This window comes from Sinocyclocheilus rhinocerous, unplaced genomic scaffold (assembly GCF_001515625.1).
Source record: "Sinocyclocheilus rhinocerous isolate Xijiao unplaced genomic scaffold, SAMN03320098_v1.1 scaffold1829, whole genome shotgun sequence".
Taxonomy (NCBI): domain Eukaryota; kingdom Metazoa; phylum Chordata; class Actinopteri; order Cypriniformes; family Cyprinidae; genus Sinocyclocheilus; species Sinocyclocheilus rhinocerous.
Genome location: NW_015650027.1, coordinates 1,107,643 through 1,123,596, shown reverse-complemented (window position 1 = coordinate 1,123,596; position 15,954 = coordinate 1,107,643). Strand labels below are relative to the sequence as shown.

General features: G+C 38.7%; 1 protein-coding gene across 1 annotated transcript in view; it reads left to right on the top strand.

Moving 5' to 3' along the window:
• LOC107711417 (calmodulin-lysine N-methyltransferase-like) overlaps positions 1-15,647 on the top strand; it is a 74,567-nt gene extending 58,920 nt beyond the window's left edge. Inside the window, exons 3-8 of the mRNA XM_016516408.1 lie at positions 297-351; positions 2,854-2,917; positions 6,545-6,611; positions 7,654-7,728; positions 15,244-15,307; positions 15,621-15,647. Coding sequence (XP_016371894.1) covers positions 297-351; positions 2,854-2,917; positions 6,545-6,611; positions 7,654-7,728; positions 15,244-15,307; positions 15,621-15,647 — 352 coding nt within the window. The remainder of the gene's footprint in view (positions 1-296; positions 352-2,853; positions 2,918-6,544; positions 6,612-7,653; positions 7,729-15,243; positions 15,308-15,620) is intronic.
• The last annotated feature ends 307 nt before the right edge of the window (positions 15,648-15,954 follow it).

Here is a 15,954-nt window from a genome sequence, read left to right as displayed (position 1 = left end):
CTTTTGTTAACGCATATACACCCGCTCGCATGCAGAGAGAAGGAGAGAGAGGAAGGTTGAGATCAATGAGCCCAGTGGAATAGCATTCCAATCAATGGCATCCCTCTACACGGGCAAGTTAATTAGCGTTATTGTCAAGACACAACAGCCATCTCTCTCTCTGTCTGTCTTTATCACTCTCATCCTCCTGTTTTCGTCTCATTTGAGCTAAAAAAAAATGTCACTCTCATACTCATGTACTTCAATGTTAACGCTAAACGGCGCATCAAACCCCTCCGTGTCTCTCTGTCTCACAGGGGCTCGGCGGTGTGTGAGCTGGGTGGAGGGATGACGTGTCTTGCGGGGCTCATGGTAAGTCAAAAGTGAATGCAAAAATTACAGACAGTGCTCACACAGACAGACAGTCACAGGCAAATGGGCAATTTGCATCAGCATGGGTAATCTAACATGGGCATATTGTAAGCAACATGAAATCGGCCAGCGCACATTGACATTTCTACCTCAGTGACCATAAACACACGTGGCCCAATGGGCTAACTTCATCAAAAGCGTTTAAACACAGGGGCTTGCATATGCAAACACTTTCTGTCTTGGTCACACACACACACACACACACACACACACATCAGTGACTTAGGCTTTGGCTGTGTATGGTGTATAGTAGTTTGTAGTAGCCTCTCCAGATGGACAGGCTTAACATGTTATCGATTTCGCCTTCACAAGACCAGCCTTCCCATATCTCTCCACTCAATACCCCCGTGTTGTGACATTACGGACCGCCAGTGGATCGCCCTCCTCATCCCCCCACTCGACCTTTTTTTTTTAACTCGCATTCCTCTTCTCAGGTCTGACTTAGTGCTTCTTGATGCTTGTGTTTATTTAAGTCCTTTGCAAGGACAAATAGCTTCTCTCTTCTGTCCTGTGCCCTGGAGTGCTGTGGTTTTGGCAGTGCCATCCATGTTTTTCTTGGGTGACTGGTTGGTTTCCTGCAGGTCTTGATGCCCATATGGCTAGCTGGTGGTGTGGGACTCTTGCCCACAGGGCAAAAAACACTACATCACTCTGTAGAGATGATTCTGCTGTATTGTCTCATTTTGTCAGTGCATGTAACCTTTTTGTTTGACTTGAGCGTTTCAAATTATAGACCCCCAAACTCGATTTCGTCCCTTTTTTTTTTATTTTTTTACTTGCATTCCACCTTTTCTCAGGTCTGACTTGGTGCTTCTTGATGCTTGTGTTTATTTAAGTCCTTTGCAAGGACAAATAGCTTCTCTCTTCTGTCCTGTGCCCTGGAGTGCTGTGGTTTTGGCAGTGCCATCCATGTTTTTCTTGGGTGACTGGTTGGTTTCCTGCAGGTCTTGATGCCCATATGGCTAGCTGGTGGTGCGGGGCCTCGTGACTTGACTCTTGCCCACGGGGCAAAAACACTACATCACTCTGTACAGATGATTGTGCAGTGCATGTACCCCTTTTTGTTTGACTTGAGCATTTCAAATGAAAGACATTAAAAATGTCTGCCAAAAAAAAAAGAAATTATGTTGCAATTTGTTTTACCTGGGAAAATGTATCTAAGATGCTGGTTTTCTCTGTGATGACGTGGAATATTCGCCACATTTTACCATCAAAACATTTGAATGCAGAATTTATTTGATAGAATACAGTTCAGCACTAATATTGCGAGATATTAACACAATTTAAAATAACTGTTTTGTATTTTAATATATTTTAAAGTATAATTTATTCCTATAGTTTTCAGCAGCCATTACTCCAGTCTTCAGTGTCACATGATCCTTTAGAAATCATCCTAATATGCTTAAGAAACATTAAAAAAAACAACTAATAATTAGAAAGTTCAAAATAATTTTTGTAACATTATAAATGTTACTTTACTGTGACTTTTGATTAATTTAATTTATCCTTGCTGAATAAAAGTATTCATTTCTTGAAAGAACAGTACTCTATAGCACATGATAATATTCCTTAAGAATTATCCCACTAAACTGAACTAAACTGCTCCCATTCTCATAAGGACAACAATAATAAAAAGTAAATTAAAAAAAATAATTATTAAAATACAGTTTCATGTCTTTAAGAAATATTGAAATATAACATTAAACATTACATTTTTAAAATGCACTCTGCAGTAGTGTCAAAGAGTTAATTTTGCTTCCTGTGTTTGAGAAATGTCCGAAATTCGAAATCGCATTATTCAAAAGCACAAATATAAAACCTTGCAAGCACTTTTACAAACGCACACACACACTCCCTGCTTCTGCCCACTGCGCCTCTCCAAACAACTGTTACACAGTGCCCCTGATAAAGACGACTACTCGAATGAAAAGACTGTATAAAAAGAGGACAGAAAGAGCTGACAGTGGAGCGGCACAAAGGCAGAAGCTTCGCAATACAAAGTTATATGAAGGGCATCAGGCAGGCCTCGCGAGCCGAGTAAGGAGTGACAGCAGAGCGCGATGGCCCCGCCTGATAAACGCCACACTGCAAATGAAAGGCTCGGCGCTCACCATCATCCCCTGTCACAATGCAATTACCCAACAGAGTGATAGCAAGATAGAGGGCTCCCAGCCACCGGGAATGATAAAAGTATTGACTGATTTGATTGAATGATTAAAATAATGCAGACGTAAAATGAAAAAAAAAAAACGGCTGAGACAGACAGCAATGAATGAGAGGGAGCAGGGGAGAAAGAGCGAGGGGTGGTCATTTTGGAGTAGGGCTTTAAAAATCAGCGCTCTTCAGATATGACTGCTTGCAAACAGTGTGCTGAGGATGTCTTGCTTTTGTTTTATTTATGTATTTATTTATTTGTTTATTATTTTTTCTCCTTTCCTGCAGATTGCAGTTTGTGCTGATGTGAAGGAAGTGCTGCTATCTGATGGCAACGAGAAGGCTATTCAAAGTATCCTTGAATTTTGGACTGGTATGTAGCTCTGTTCCAATACCTACGTAGTAAGCTGCCCATTCCCTACACAGGCAGTTGCCTTCTAAGGCAGCGTCTGAACTGAAATGGAACCTCATAAGTGACTGATCTGGAACAACATACATAGGCAGGATCTGTAAATAAAGTGCACAGGAAAAGGCAGCATAATTATGTTGCCTATACATTTTGGAACAGCCTTCACGTTTTAAATTGATACCTAAACAATACTCTCCCTACAGAGGCAGCTCACTTGGTTTTGGAACAGAGCTTGCGTGTTTCTGAACCAATCCAAACATCACTTTGTTCTGTTGGAGTGCTGACAGCTATGTGTTTGGTGTGTATGTTTTCAGACTTCGAGAGCGTAGCACAGAAAAGAAAACCTTGCTGTGTATTTAACCCGTATTTACCTCAGATATTCCTCTCACTTCCACCTCACACACACACACACAGTCAGCCATTCTTAATGTGCACTCTGTCAAAGAATACACACACACACACACACACACTCACACCCCCCTCGACATATCTGAATGTGAGGCAAATCATCCAGCTGACACCCGAAACATACACACACAGTTGTTTTTTTGTTTTTTTATCTGTGTTCCTTTCCTGTACCTGTCCTGTATAGCTCCATATAGAACCTTACATTTTCGAATCTGGTCTGTAAAGCAATTTCTGCTTTCACCATTTAGGTTTGACCTTTGTTTAATTTTTAAAAACTTAACTATATAGCTTTATATATGTATAGTTAAATAGTGTACGGGGTTGGACAAAATAATGTGAACAGAATTATTTGGACAGAATAAGGTGTTTTACCACCATTGATTTTAATACAGCTTTCAGCCTTAGAATAGATTAACACAATGTTTGAACAGTCTCTAGTTGAATGTTCAGTTATCTGTCAATTGCTGTAGATGTTGGAGGAGGGAATCTTTTTCTTACTTTTCTCTCCAAAAATTGCCCACAGTGATTTGACATTAAGTCAGGTGATTGAGATGCAGGGCAGATATTGAAGTTAAAGGGATAGTTCACCTAAAAATTAAAATTCTGCCATTAATTACAGAATTAGTCACTCATCCTCATGTCGTTCCAAACCAGTAAAACCTTAATTCATTTTCGGAAAAAAATAATTAAGATATTTTTGATGAAATCCGAGAGCTTTCTGACCCTCCATAGACAACAAGGAAACTACCACGGTCAAGGCACAGGAACGTATTAAAGACCCTAGAAAAGAAAAAAAACGTTGAACATAGTCGTTATTTTAGTTTTCTTTGCAGACAAAAAGTATTCTCGTAGCCTCATAAAATTAGGGTTGAACCACTGATGTCACATGGACTATTTTAACAATGTCCTTACTACCTTTCTGGGCCTTGAACATGGTAGTTCTGTTGTTGTCAATGCAAGGTCAGAAAGCTCTCGGATTTCATCAAAAATAATTTGTGTTCTGAAGATGAACGTAGGTCTTACGGGTTTGGAACGACATGAGGGTGAGTAATTAATGACAGAATTTTCATTTTTGGGTGAACTATCCCTTCAATCTGGGTGCTCCAACTGTCCTGGTTTCATGATCTTAACACCATGTTTGTTGCCTTTTAGCATTGGTATCTGTAATTAGAGGTTTATCAGTTGCAGCTCTTTCATGGATGTTGGCTTTATGAAGTTCTCTGTGATTCTGTGATGGTCTTTTATGGAAACAAGATCTTCAAGGTGAATATTGAGATTTGCTGTCACTTTTGCAACAGTTTTTCTGTGTTGTTTGGACACAATCCTTCTTTGTGTTGATAGTCCCTATCATTAATTTTCGGTTTCGCCCACTATTCTTTTTCGCTGATGAAGTCTTGCCATGCTTTGTGTACGCAGTCACAATGATAGACACTTGCTCTTAAAACACCAAACAATTGGACTCTTAAGGTTACAGAAGCTCCTGCTAAACAGGCCATGATTTGTCATTTTTGGAATATTTTAATTTTTGTACATTTCAATTACTTTTGTGTGAGTACTTGTGTGTTATTGCTGGACAATTAGATGTTACTCCAAGTAGTGTTACTTCCTATACCAAATATGACCGATTAGACGTGTTACTACATGAACACACACACTCTCTGCACACTTCATAAAAAAATCAGTCCAATGAGCCCAAGTGGGAATGAATAAAGTGTATCAGAAAGTGCTGAGTGGATTCATGACTCAGTTCCTGATCTCAGTCTGCATGTTCAAAAGACTGGCTGAGCTCCTATTAAAGCCGTGCATGTGTAATCAAGAGACCCTACTGTTAACTGCTAAATTTCACTTCTCACACACTGATTATGTTCTTTAATAGCTGCTGCTCTCTGGAGCTTTACAAACTCTATTAAGCAGCAGTCCTGAAACTTGGAGACAATATATGCACAGGTGTTACACAGGAAGTCCATTTTTGATCAAAATTGTGTCTCTGGGCGCTGTTAAAAGAGAATGAGAGAGACGCCAGTGCTGACCTCTCCCCCAGTGGTCTTTTCCTGATGGGATTACACTGTAAGCTTTCCACTCTCTCTCCTTAGCAGCGGATCTCACCAGTGTAACGTGCGCACCCAGCCCCCCTCCCCTCTTTCATCGAGGGATTTGCCCTCCATCCCTGTGCTATAGATTGGATTTGCTACGGTTGTTTTCCATGGAGCGAGAAAGAAAGCGGGGCAGAAAAAGCGAGAAATCGTAATTGAATTAGTTTAAAACTGTCGAAGGGTCTATTCATAGATGCGCTGACATCAATCCCGCAGTATAACCACAAAGGGTGGAGGCCCATCTGAGGAGATGGCCGCAGGTTAAAAGCCTCCCTATTGATTACCTATGGTGATGCTTTGCATGAGTTGGTTTTGAGCTCAGTGGTAATCTGAGGATGAGGTGTGGAGAGAGACGGCTGTTACGGAAGCAAACGGACTCTGTGGGTTGACATCATTTGAAAAGGCCTGACATAATAGCGTTCTGTAACATGGTTAAACAAGAAATCAGCTCTGTGTAATAGGCTCTTGATCAGAGGAATCAAGAAAATGGTCTTGCTGTTGTTCAGCAGTGTCTCACCTACATCTCTAAAGTGGCTCATTTTTTTTATAAACTTTTCTGTATTCTGAAGCTTGATTAGCTTTTTGTAGTATTCCTCATTTGTCAGTTACAAACGAACATAAGTAAAATACCAAATTATTTTATATTTAACTGAATATTGCATTCCTTTGAGAAACTTTGCGTTCACTTGCAAAAGCATTGAAAGATAATTTTCTCTCCCACCTCATATTATTCCTGTCACACTATCGGTCTGTCTGTCTGTCTGTCTGTCTATCTATTTAGATTAGTTGGATACAATTGTGAAGAAAAAGAAACCACCAAGTGTCTAACAATACTCAAGTCCTTCAGTATTTAAAAACCATTCCAGGATAGTAGCGTTGGCCAATCAGCATCCAGGACATGACTTGTTGTGATGCCTTCACTATTATTACAAAATATGGGAAAAGTGTAGGTCTGTTCAAACTTGCTTGACATGCTAGTGGATACATCTGTCTTCATGGAGTTAATGTTTAACTGTCCTGCTCTTATTAATTACAAAACAGTGTTGCATTTCTTGACAAAAAGCATCAGATGTGCGCAGTGTAATCGAGAGGAACAGACGAGAAGGGCTCTTCCTGTCTACCAATGTGTCCAGCAGGTAATCACTCATACGCCTCCCAACATCTCTGATAATGAAAGACAGAGCACTAATACTGCTTTTACATTACAGCCATATGAAGTCCATCTCTTATGTCAATACAAATTCAAGTGTTATAATTCGCTGAAGCTTCGCGTAGTCGAGCATGCCATGAAGTATAGAAAAGTGTGTTTGGGTAAAGTGGCATTTACGGCACTTGTGTTCGGGACATAATAGTGTCAATAAGTAGGCAAAAATGAGGTTGCAAGGCTCCGTGTCACTCCCTGAACCCAGTTGGCCCAGTAACGAGGTATCCGCAGCCCGCGGAGCGAGCGCTACGCTCTCTAACGTGCCGAGATGTATCCAGGCAGAGCGATGATGAGACACTCTCCGTGATTGAATGCCCTCATCTAGAAAACTCAAACACACACACTCTCTCACATTTGCCAAAACACAGCTCATCCACTGTGCGCACCATCACGCAAATGCATTATCACCTAAAAAGTAATTTTGGCACTCAGTGATCTAACCACTCTCTCCCCCTCTCGTCTCCTCTCCTCTCTCTTGCTCTGCACACTTCCCCCTCCCTGTGTATTTACACTGGGCTGATGAAGTGAAAGAGTAAACGTATAATTAGCCTGCATTACTTTGATTGTTTTCTTTAGAGATTAGGCTTCCTGTCAGAGCGCGCGGTTTGAGTGGGGTGAAGGTCGCGTGTGATTGGTTGAGGTAGGGGGGGTGGAATCGCTTTCTCAAGTCAGTGAATAAGCAGCGCAGACCCCCGCTGAGAGAGGAGATTGTATTTCCACAAGACGTAATTTTTGTTTACTGACTGTTAATAATGGCTAATTAATAATCAGATTTGCTTGCCTGGAAACCGGCCCTAGCACTTAAGGAAAAGAGAGAAGACGATCGCCGCCAGACAACGGCGCAAATAAAGCGAGTGTCAGGTGTGTGAAATGTCTCTGGACGCAGCATTGTCAGGGATTATGGGAGTGAACGATAAATTGCGCAACAGGGTTGATGACACAGCAGCTATCATCCTGGTTCTGTCCTCTTTTAGGGTGGTGAGATGGGACAATGAGGCCGATGTGTCCGCTCTGGAGGGTCGCTTTGACGTGGTGATGTGCGCTGACTGGTAGGTTGATCCTTTTGTTGAACTGTCACTTCTTCAGAGATCGACCGTCACCCAAAACATGACACCTGTACACAATTGTTGCGCGACACCTCCAAAACAGATTATATGCTATACAATTCTGAGCAAGCGAAGAGATTCTCTACATCTGTCCAAACTGGCCGTTCTTACAGCTATTACAAAATAAATATCATATCTCACACTTTACTAGCATCTCCAGCCACAATATGTCTACACCCTCAATAAAAGTGTGCACCTTGTGTCCCGGTGATGTGGCATTAATATTCCTGCGCCCGTAACACTTATCAGATGGCAGCCATCAGCTCGCGGATGGCACTGCATTATTTCCCCTCCACCAGCTCCGCCAGGCATTTCCATTTTTCAGAAATTGCCTCTTTTTCATGCTTGGCGTCCCAGCAAATGGATGTCTTAGGCAAATTGCAAATAATTATGCCTGTGCAAGGAAAGAAAGAGAGTGAGAGAGAGATTGTGGAGCAATACAAACATTTCAATTAGCCAGGCCCTGAACATGTGGAACCATTGTTTTTTTTTCTCTCTTTTGTGTGTCTGTGTAAATGCGATGTTGTGTGTGTATTACGCTAGTCTTTTACAATCATTCGGATGTCAATTTTACAACTGGTACATTCAGACTTCATTATGTAATGCAAGAAAATTTAATGTTGCTTGAATGCTATGTTGGATAGCTTGGGAAAAAGATGAACAGTTCTCTTTATTTACATGGTCATGTAGTTGTTAAAGGGATAGTTCACCCAAAATTGAAAATTCTGTCATCATTTGCTCACTCAAGGCGCTGCAAACCTGTATGACTTTATTTCTTCTGTATAATTCTCTATATAAAGTGAATGTGCTCCGATGTTGTTTATGAGCCCACTGACTTTCATTATACAGTCAGAAAAAAAGTTGAAACAATCTTCTAAATATCTTATTTCTTTTATTCAGAAGAAAATGTCATACAGGTTTAGAATGATATATGAGGGACAGTAAATTCATTTTGTGATGAACTGCCCCTTTAATACATTTTACAATTTAAATTGTGTTCCAGTAATGTAATGTTTGCCAATATTTTATGCATTTATATTAAATCTACACATTAAATGCACAGAAAATGGCCAATGAATACAGAAGATTATTAGCGAGATGTATTGGTACCGATTGTATTGGATCGTTTATTCATGTCTAATTCTCTGATTCTGATTCCTGCTCTCATTGCATGTTATAATAACCCTAATTAGTACTCTAATTATAGACATTTTCAAATCATACACATTTTCCCTATCAACTTTTTTCTTAACACTATTATAGTTTATTACGTTGTTATTACATTGTTATAAGCCCAGCTCTAAACAGGATGTTCTTTGGCATTGTCTCTATCTAGCACAAAGTGGTGAGGCTGATGGAGGCGGGGTATAATGATACCTGTGTGTTCTCTGGCGATGATCACTAAAGCCTGGTACAGCCTACTATTATTCTAATGTCAGACAAATGGCAGCTAATACGCAGGTAAAATGTGCAGCAGAGGGCCAGCATGAGATTGATTTGTGTGTAGTAAGGAGATACTACGTGTGTGTGTGTGTGTGTCTGTGTATGAAGAGAGAGAGAGTGGAAGAAGGTACGTGACTATGAATCATGCCGCGTTGGCTGTCCCCCCGTTGCTTGCACTGGTAACTCATCTGTAATTGCCGTCTTCAGGAGAGTGATCGCTCGGCGATTAACGAACATAGCCATGCTGACGATCACCTGCGAAAAGGTCAACAGCCACACTTCTGCTCCGATTAATTATAGTCTTTCAGACAATCGTCAAGAAAGGCAGGATGTAATGCAGCGGCGCTCTGGCTAGGAGAAGAGAGAGATAGAGATAGAGAAGCAGTCTCAGCTATGATAGCAAAAGGTTCTTCCAAAAGAACCCTCTCCCCTCTGTTTCACCTCGTCTTTGTCTTCACAAGACAATGCTATTCTTGTCTGAAAACTATGTTTTGTAGCTACGCTAAGAGTTGACAAAAGCATTAAATTAGCACTCAAGGCCCACAGCTCTTTACTTGACTTGTGAAGCTTTGTTTAAAGCGATATTTCCTCACTGCTGAGAAGGTAAAAGACTGATATGCTTTGAAGTTTTAATGTGTCTCTTTCACATGGGCCTGTTTAATATTGCATATGTAATTTATTAGGGGTGCAACGGATCGTAGATGATCTGTGATCCGTACGGATCAGGCTGCACGGTTCGGCATGCATGTGATTCGCAGATTATCATTTGCACATGTTTTGTCTTGCCAGTTTACACATTCAAGAAATTTTAACTTGCGCACTGTTTTCTGTGCGCTCAGCCGCTGCCGCACACACCAGAAGCGCGCACACGCAGAGAGAGAGACACCGCGTGAACAGCGAATTGATTCCTCTTTCACATACACACAAAGTTATGTTAAAATACCTGTTTTGGCAAGTATTCTAGTAAACACAGTCGGTTATGTCTTAAAGGGGTCATATGATGCGATTTCAATTTTTCCTTTCTCTTTGGAGTGTTACAAGCTCTTGGTGCATAAAGAAGATCTGTAAAGTTGCAAACACTAAAGTCTCAAAACCAAAGAGATATTCTTTATAAAAGTTAAGAGTTAACCACACCCTCCTAAAACGGCTCGTTCTAACACTGTCGTCTTCATCTCCACAGCCGATGCAATCCGACGGGACTCGGGCAGAAATCATGTTCATGGATGAGCTAATGATTTATTAACCTAGTAGAATGAAGCAGGGTGAGGCTGAAAGCCGTCGAAGCGAAACGAGGCGCTGAACGAGCGTGACAAAACCGGAAATCGAGGGGTTATGACGTCATTGGCAGGCGACAGAATGACACGGTCCGTGTCACTAGTTAAAATTGCTTATTTCTCTGGATTTAAACATTCTTCGAAACATTTGGGATAATGTAAGTACACAAGTCAGCAAAATATATAACACTGTTCTAGGGGTTTTTGGATATTTTAATAAAAAAATCTTACATATTGTGCCTTTAAAGTAAGCTTTTTTTGCTGATCCGATCCGTGACTCAAAATCCGTAACATGATCCGAACCATGAGTTTTGTGATATGTTGCACCACTATAATTTATTGCTGGTCTGTGTGCTCTTGTTTTGCAGTCTTTTAGTTTGTAGTTATGTCTTGTTCCTGTTTCCTGTTCCTCCTATCATTATTCCCTGATTGTCTGCATCTGTGTGCTTAGCTGTGTTTGGAAATATACTGTCTAAATAGGTACTACATTTAATGAGGAACTTTGCAACTGTTAAAAAAGCATACTATATATAGTAGGTGTGTAGTATGAATGAAAGCCTAAACACTACTTCCGCCATGTTGTCATTGTCATGTGACCTTCTCTGCCATTGACAGCGCTTCCTAATGGTATAGTCAAGTGTCCATCAGGTGTGTGATTTAGAATCCCATGTGAAGCAGTAGGTCTTTTCTTGTTTCCCTGTTTCAGAGTGTCTTGTACTTTTGTTATTATGTTTTTAAAATGACTAGATTTGGAGTCTGCTTGCCCTTGTTTCTGAGTTCTAAGCATTACAGCACAAGAAATGTGTAAATGAAACATCAGTGTAACTGCAACAGCAGATTTAAAAAGTAAAGTATTTTCTTGTTTACTATATTGAATATTTATTTAAAAAATGGTCATAAATTGTAAAAAGGTTGTCGAGACTGCACCTTTGAGAATTACAATAATGTCTGTAAAATAATCTGTACTGAAATAATAATTAATGCAATTGTTTTGTTTCTGGTTATTTTGAACCTCTTAGGTGCACAGTTTAAGGGGAAAATATAATTGCCTTTTTTTTCTTTTGATAATAATTATGATAGCGATTTATGTTTTTTCTCCCTAGGTTGGCTGTGCTTATTTGTAGAGCTGCACAATTTGGCCAAAATGTTGTGATTATATGTCAATATGACTATAAAATAATAATAATAATAATTATTATTATTATTATTATTATTATAAGAAATTATTATTTTGCAATATTTCACTGTAAATAAAAAAAACTTTCTTAATTAATGCAATCTTAAATGTGAGTCCATCAAGCTTTTCTGGCATAAAACTGCATAGAGAGAGATACCTTAAAGCATCTCTTTTGTTGACAACAGCCGGTTTATAAGCACTTCTCATTATAAGTTTGAGAAGATGGTTAGCACATGTTTATTTCCAAAATTCAAGTTATAAGCAACTCAAACCCACAGTATATCCAGAAATGAGTTCCATGCTGCTCTGATACACTGAAAACACCGGATCATGAGCTGTTCACGTGTAAAAATCACGAAGCCCTATTCTTAGATTGGCCTGACATCCAGCTTCACTTTGCAAATGTATGATAATGTATGTCAAATAGATATATCTTGAGACATTTATTCAGTGTTTTCATTTGCATTGATATTGAATGTACATGAACTACTGATATTTTAAGTTTCATATACATTATATAATGTGTGTTAATGACTTTATAATGGAGGTTTAAAGTGTAACCCATTTCTGTTCAGCTCCATTTCCATAGTGACTACATGTAAACATGCTCGCAGGGAGTCTGTTTTAAAGTGCTATGGAATGACACTCTGGAAAAACACGGTGTATCCCATCACTTAGATCCTTAGTTGGAATCGCAGTAACACCAGGCTAGGGTCAAGCATGTGAAGAAGCAGTCAGCCGTGCTCCACGATAAGTGAATCAGTATTCAGTATCCTCCACTTGATCCCTCCAGCAGTTCCCATGCTGATGGGTGCCTGACACTAACAGGTGAATCTCCATACAATGTGTGTATGAGATTCCCTTAGGTGAAAACAGTTGTTGTGTAATCGTGTGTGTTGAATTTACTAGATGAACAATTATTGAATATATTTTATATATTTATTATTGAATATATTCAATTATTGAAACAATTACTGAATATATTTTATATATTTATTTATTACAACATTGCTGTCTTTGAAACGGCAATGTTTTGTGACCTCCCACAGCAACTGAACCATAAGTGACAGTGCATGTCTCTTAGAGATCCCTGGTTTATGCTACTGCTTTACATACACACACAGAACATTGAAGCACTTCACTACACAAACACACACAGTGTAATTTAGGCGGCTGGTGTGAATTCTTGCAGTGGTCTTGTTACGTAGTGAATGACTGACTTAGAGAGCTTGGCATCTTAGCTTCCTCTAAGCTTCCTGTGTCTGTGGACTCAAGATAAAAGCTTTTGCGCATGTTTACTTTTATTCATTTATTTATTTGTTTATTTATTTTAGTTTTTATTAAGTTACTATGTTATTTAGCTGATTTCTTTCTGTCACCTTCTCTTGCCCCTTGTTGAGCTTGCCGGCTCATTATGTGATTTATATATATATTACCTTAACCACTTAAGTATGATATTATGCGTCACCTGCCCAGCTGTATTGTTTAGCCCTTTTAACTACAATAGCACACAGGAAAAATAAATAAATAAATAAAGCAACACATAAAAGTGCTTTAAAAATAGCACAAAAATGGGACTGGTCAATAATTTTTCCAATAGCTCTGAAAAATGGTATAATTTACCAGTTATTTAGATGTCGTTTAGATAAATTGGCCACGTCATTTACAGCATTTCAGTGTTGATTTCGGTACAGTTGTTTGTGATTTCAAGGTTTGAAGCTTCATACAATTTTAGTTATCTGAATTAGTGAATCAATAATAAACAAACAAACCAATGAGAATGGCTGTGAATATATGCATAGATAGATAAATAGATAGATAGATTGATTCCAGTTACAATTTTGGACACACGACTAAAATGATCCTAAAAACCTTAAGATGTATGTTTAAATGTAGTTTGTACATTAAAAAATAAACCTAGACTACAAATAAATAAATGAAAACAAAACAATAATTATTAAAAAACTAGCCATAGTGTCCATGAGCATGAAGGAAATTTAGTATATATCTGTAAAAACATCTCCACATATGTAAGGTTTTCTGTCCCATCAATGTCAGTCATCTTAGCGTAAGCTCCTATTGATGGTATGATTTTTATGAGTCATTTATCTGCCTTCACTCAATCCTTTAGGTTTCAATGAGGGGATGAAGTTAATGCACTCTGGATTAGGTCAGATCAAGTATTAAAACCCACCCATATTTTAATCTTACTACCATCACCTTAAGATTAACACACCCAAAAATATTTCAAGACATGCCCCATTTGTGGTGTGTTTGCTATCCTGGCGAGCTGTGTAAGTTATGTACTTCTGTAATATGCTACCACACTTCTGTTTATAGCATTGTAAATGCACTGTTCACCAGTGTGACACACCATTGTGAATGTCAGTTAACCACTGGTGACGATGACGACAACAATACCAACAAGCAAATCTTGCAGCCCAAAACTCTGACATAATGCTGGTGCTGTTGTGGATGGTCATTACCTTTTTAATACACAGAAAATACATTTAATTAAAGGAGAAAGAATGAAAGGCAAGTATTACATCACTGACAGGTCAATATATGGAAGTAAAGGAGGAAGTACCATTGGTAATGTGGGAAGGGGTTTTTGTCTGACGTACCCTGTCAAGGCCAGTGTGGCCAGTCGAACATTCCTGTCCTCTCACCCCTAAACTCACCCTCTATTGTCCGGACTGACCTACTCCACCCAAAACACAGGGTCAAAAGTTGAACTGCTAATGAAACTCTTCGAGCCATCAGACTCGTGACCGCTAGACGTGGCCAGTGAGATCACAAAAATAAGGTTTAATCAACATAACTCTGACCTTTGACCCCAAGCAAACGAGAGCAGTGTTTTTTAGCAGGGTCAGAGGTGATTGGACTAAAAAGGTCACAAGTAAATTCAGTCTGGAACATGGTTTGCGCTTATAAAAATAGCTGTAGTACTACGCATATGTAAAAAGCACAAGAATATGTACAGCAAATGCATTAAACTGATCAAAAGTGACAGTCAAGACAAAATAATACTTTTAAAAATGCTGTTTAATTCACTTTCCATAGATCAAAGAACAGTGTGTATATATGCCGGCCAAAGGTTTGGAATAATTCAACATTTTAAAAGGTTTTTGAAAGACATCTCTTATGCTCACTAAAAATACAGTGAAAACTAGTATTGTAAAATATAGTAAAGTATAGTAAAATAACTTTTCAATTTGAATGTATTTTAACATGTAAGTTATTTCTTTGATGGTATGCATTTATATATATGTATTTGTATGTAACTTTGTATTAGTTTGTATCATGTTAACGCCACCTGATACTTCCTTGATCGTTCATCTCTGCTAGCGTGTGTGTTTTACCTTTGATTTGAGTGCTGTCACACCACTGAAACAAGATTTGTTCACATCTGAGGAAAAAAGAGCATCAGCTAGTTTTTTTGCCATGCTGGTGGATTTATTCGCAAACTGTGAAAATAAATAGCCTGCTGCTTTATCTGGAGCCATTATCATTGCAATGCATTCTAATCTTTCTAGTTTTTCTGTCTTTCTCTTTTTCTCTTAGTCTGTTTCTTGACCAGTACAGAAGCAGTCTGGTTGATGCACTAAGAAGATTACTGCGACCTGATGTAAGTGTGTGTGTGTGTATGTGTGTGTGTGGAGTCTCAGTAATTAGTTGGCATGCAGTGATTGAGCGAGTAATGGAATGGCAGGATTAATATTATGTAATACTTTAATACTTATTATGTGCAACTTAGATTGGGTCATCTCATCTATTTTATGCACTGCACTAATCATAAGACCCACAAGTCCTCTTTCATGCCCTCTTGATATAAGACCCTGAACAGCAAATGAAAAACACTTCAAAGATAACAACGGATTTGTATTTATCTTTAACGTTTTTCATGAATCGTCTTTGATATTTGATGTCTTTATGTAAAGGGCTGTGGTGTGGTGTGGTGTGTGTGAGAGAGAGACAGAGATGTTATGTGTTATCCCTAGTGTATGTTAGGGATGGTAAAAAAAAAGCATTGTATTTGGGTGTTTTTCAAGTAATCTTGATCAACTAAATTTAGTTTATTTAATTTGTTTAGTGTAAAAAATTGGACATGCATACATTACAGGAAAATTTGTCTTTTCCAATGAAAATAATGGTCATGGTAATAAAAAATGATAGATAGATGGATAGATAGATAGACAGACAGACAGACAGATAGATAGATTTTTTATATAAAATTGATTTTTATTTTTTACGCATTTCATATTTTATATTAAG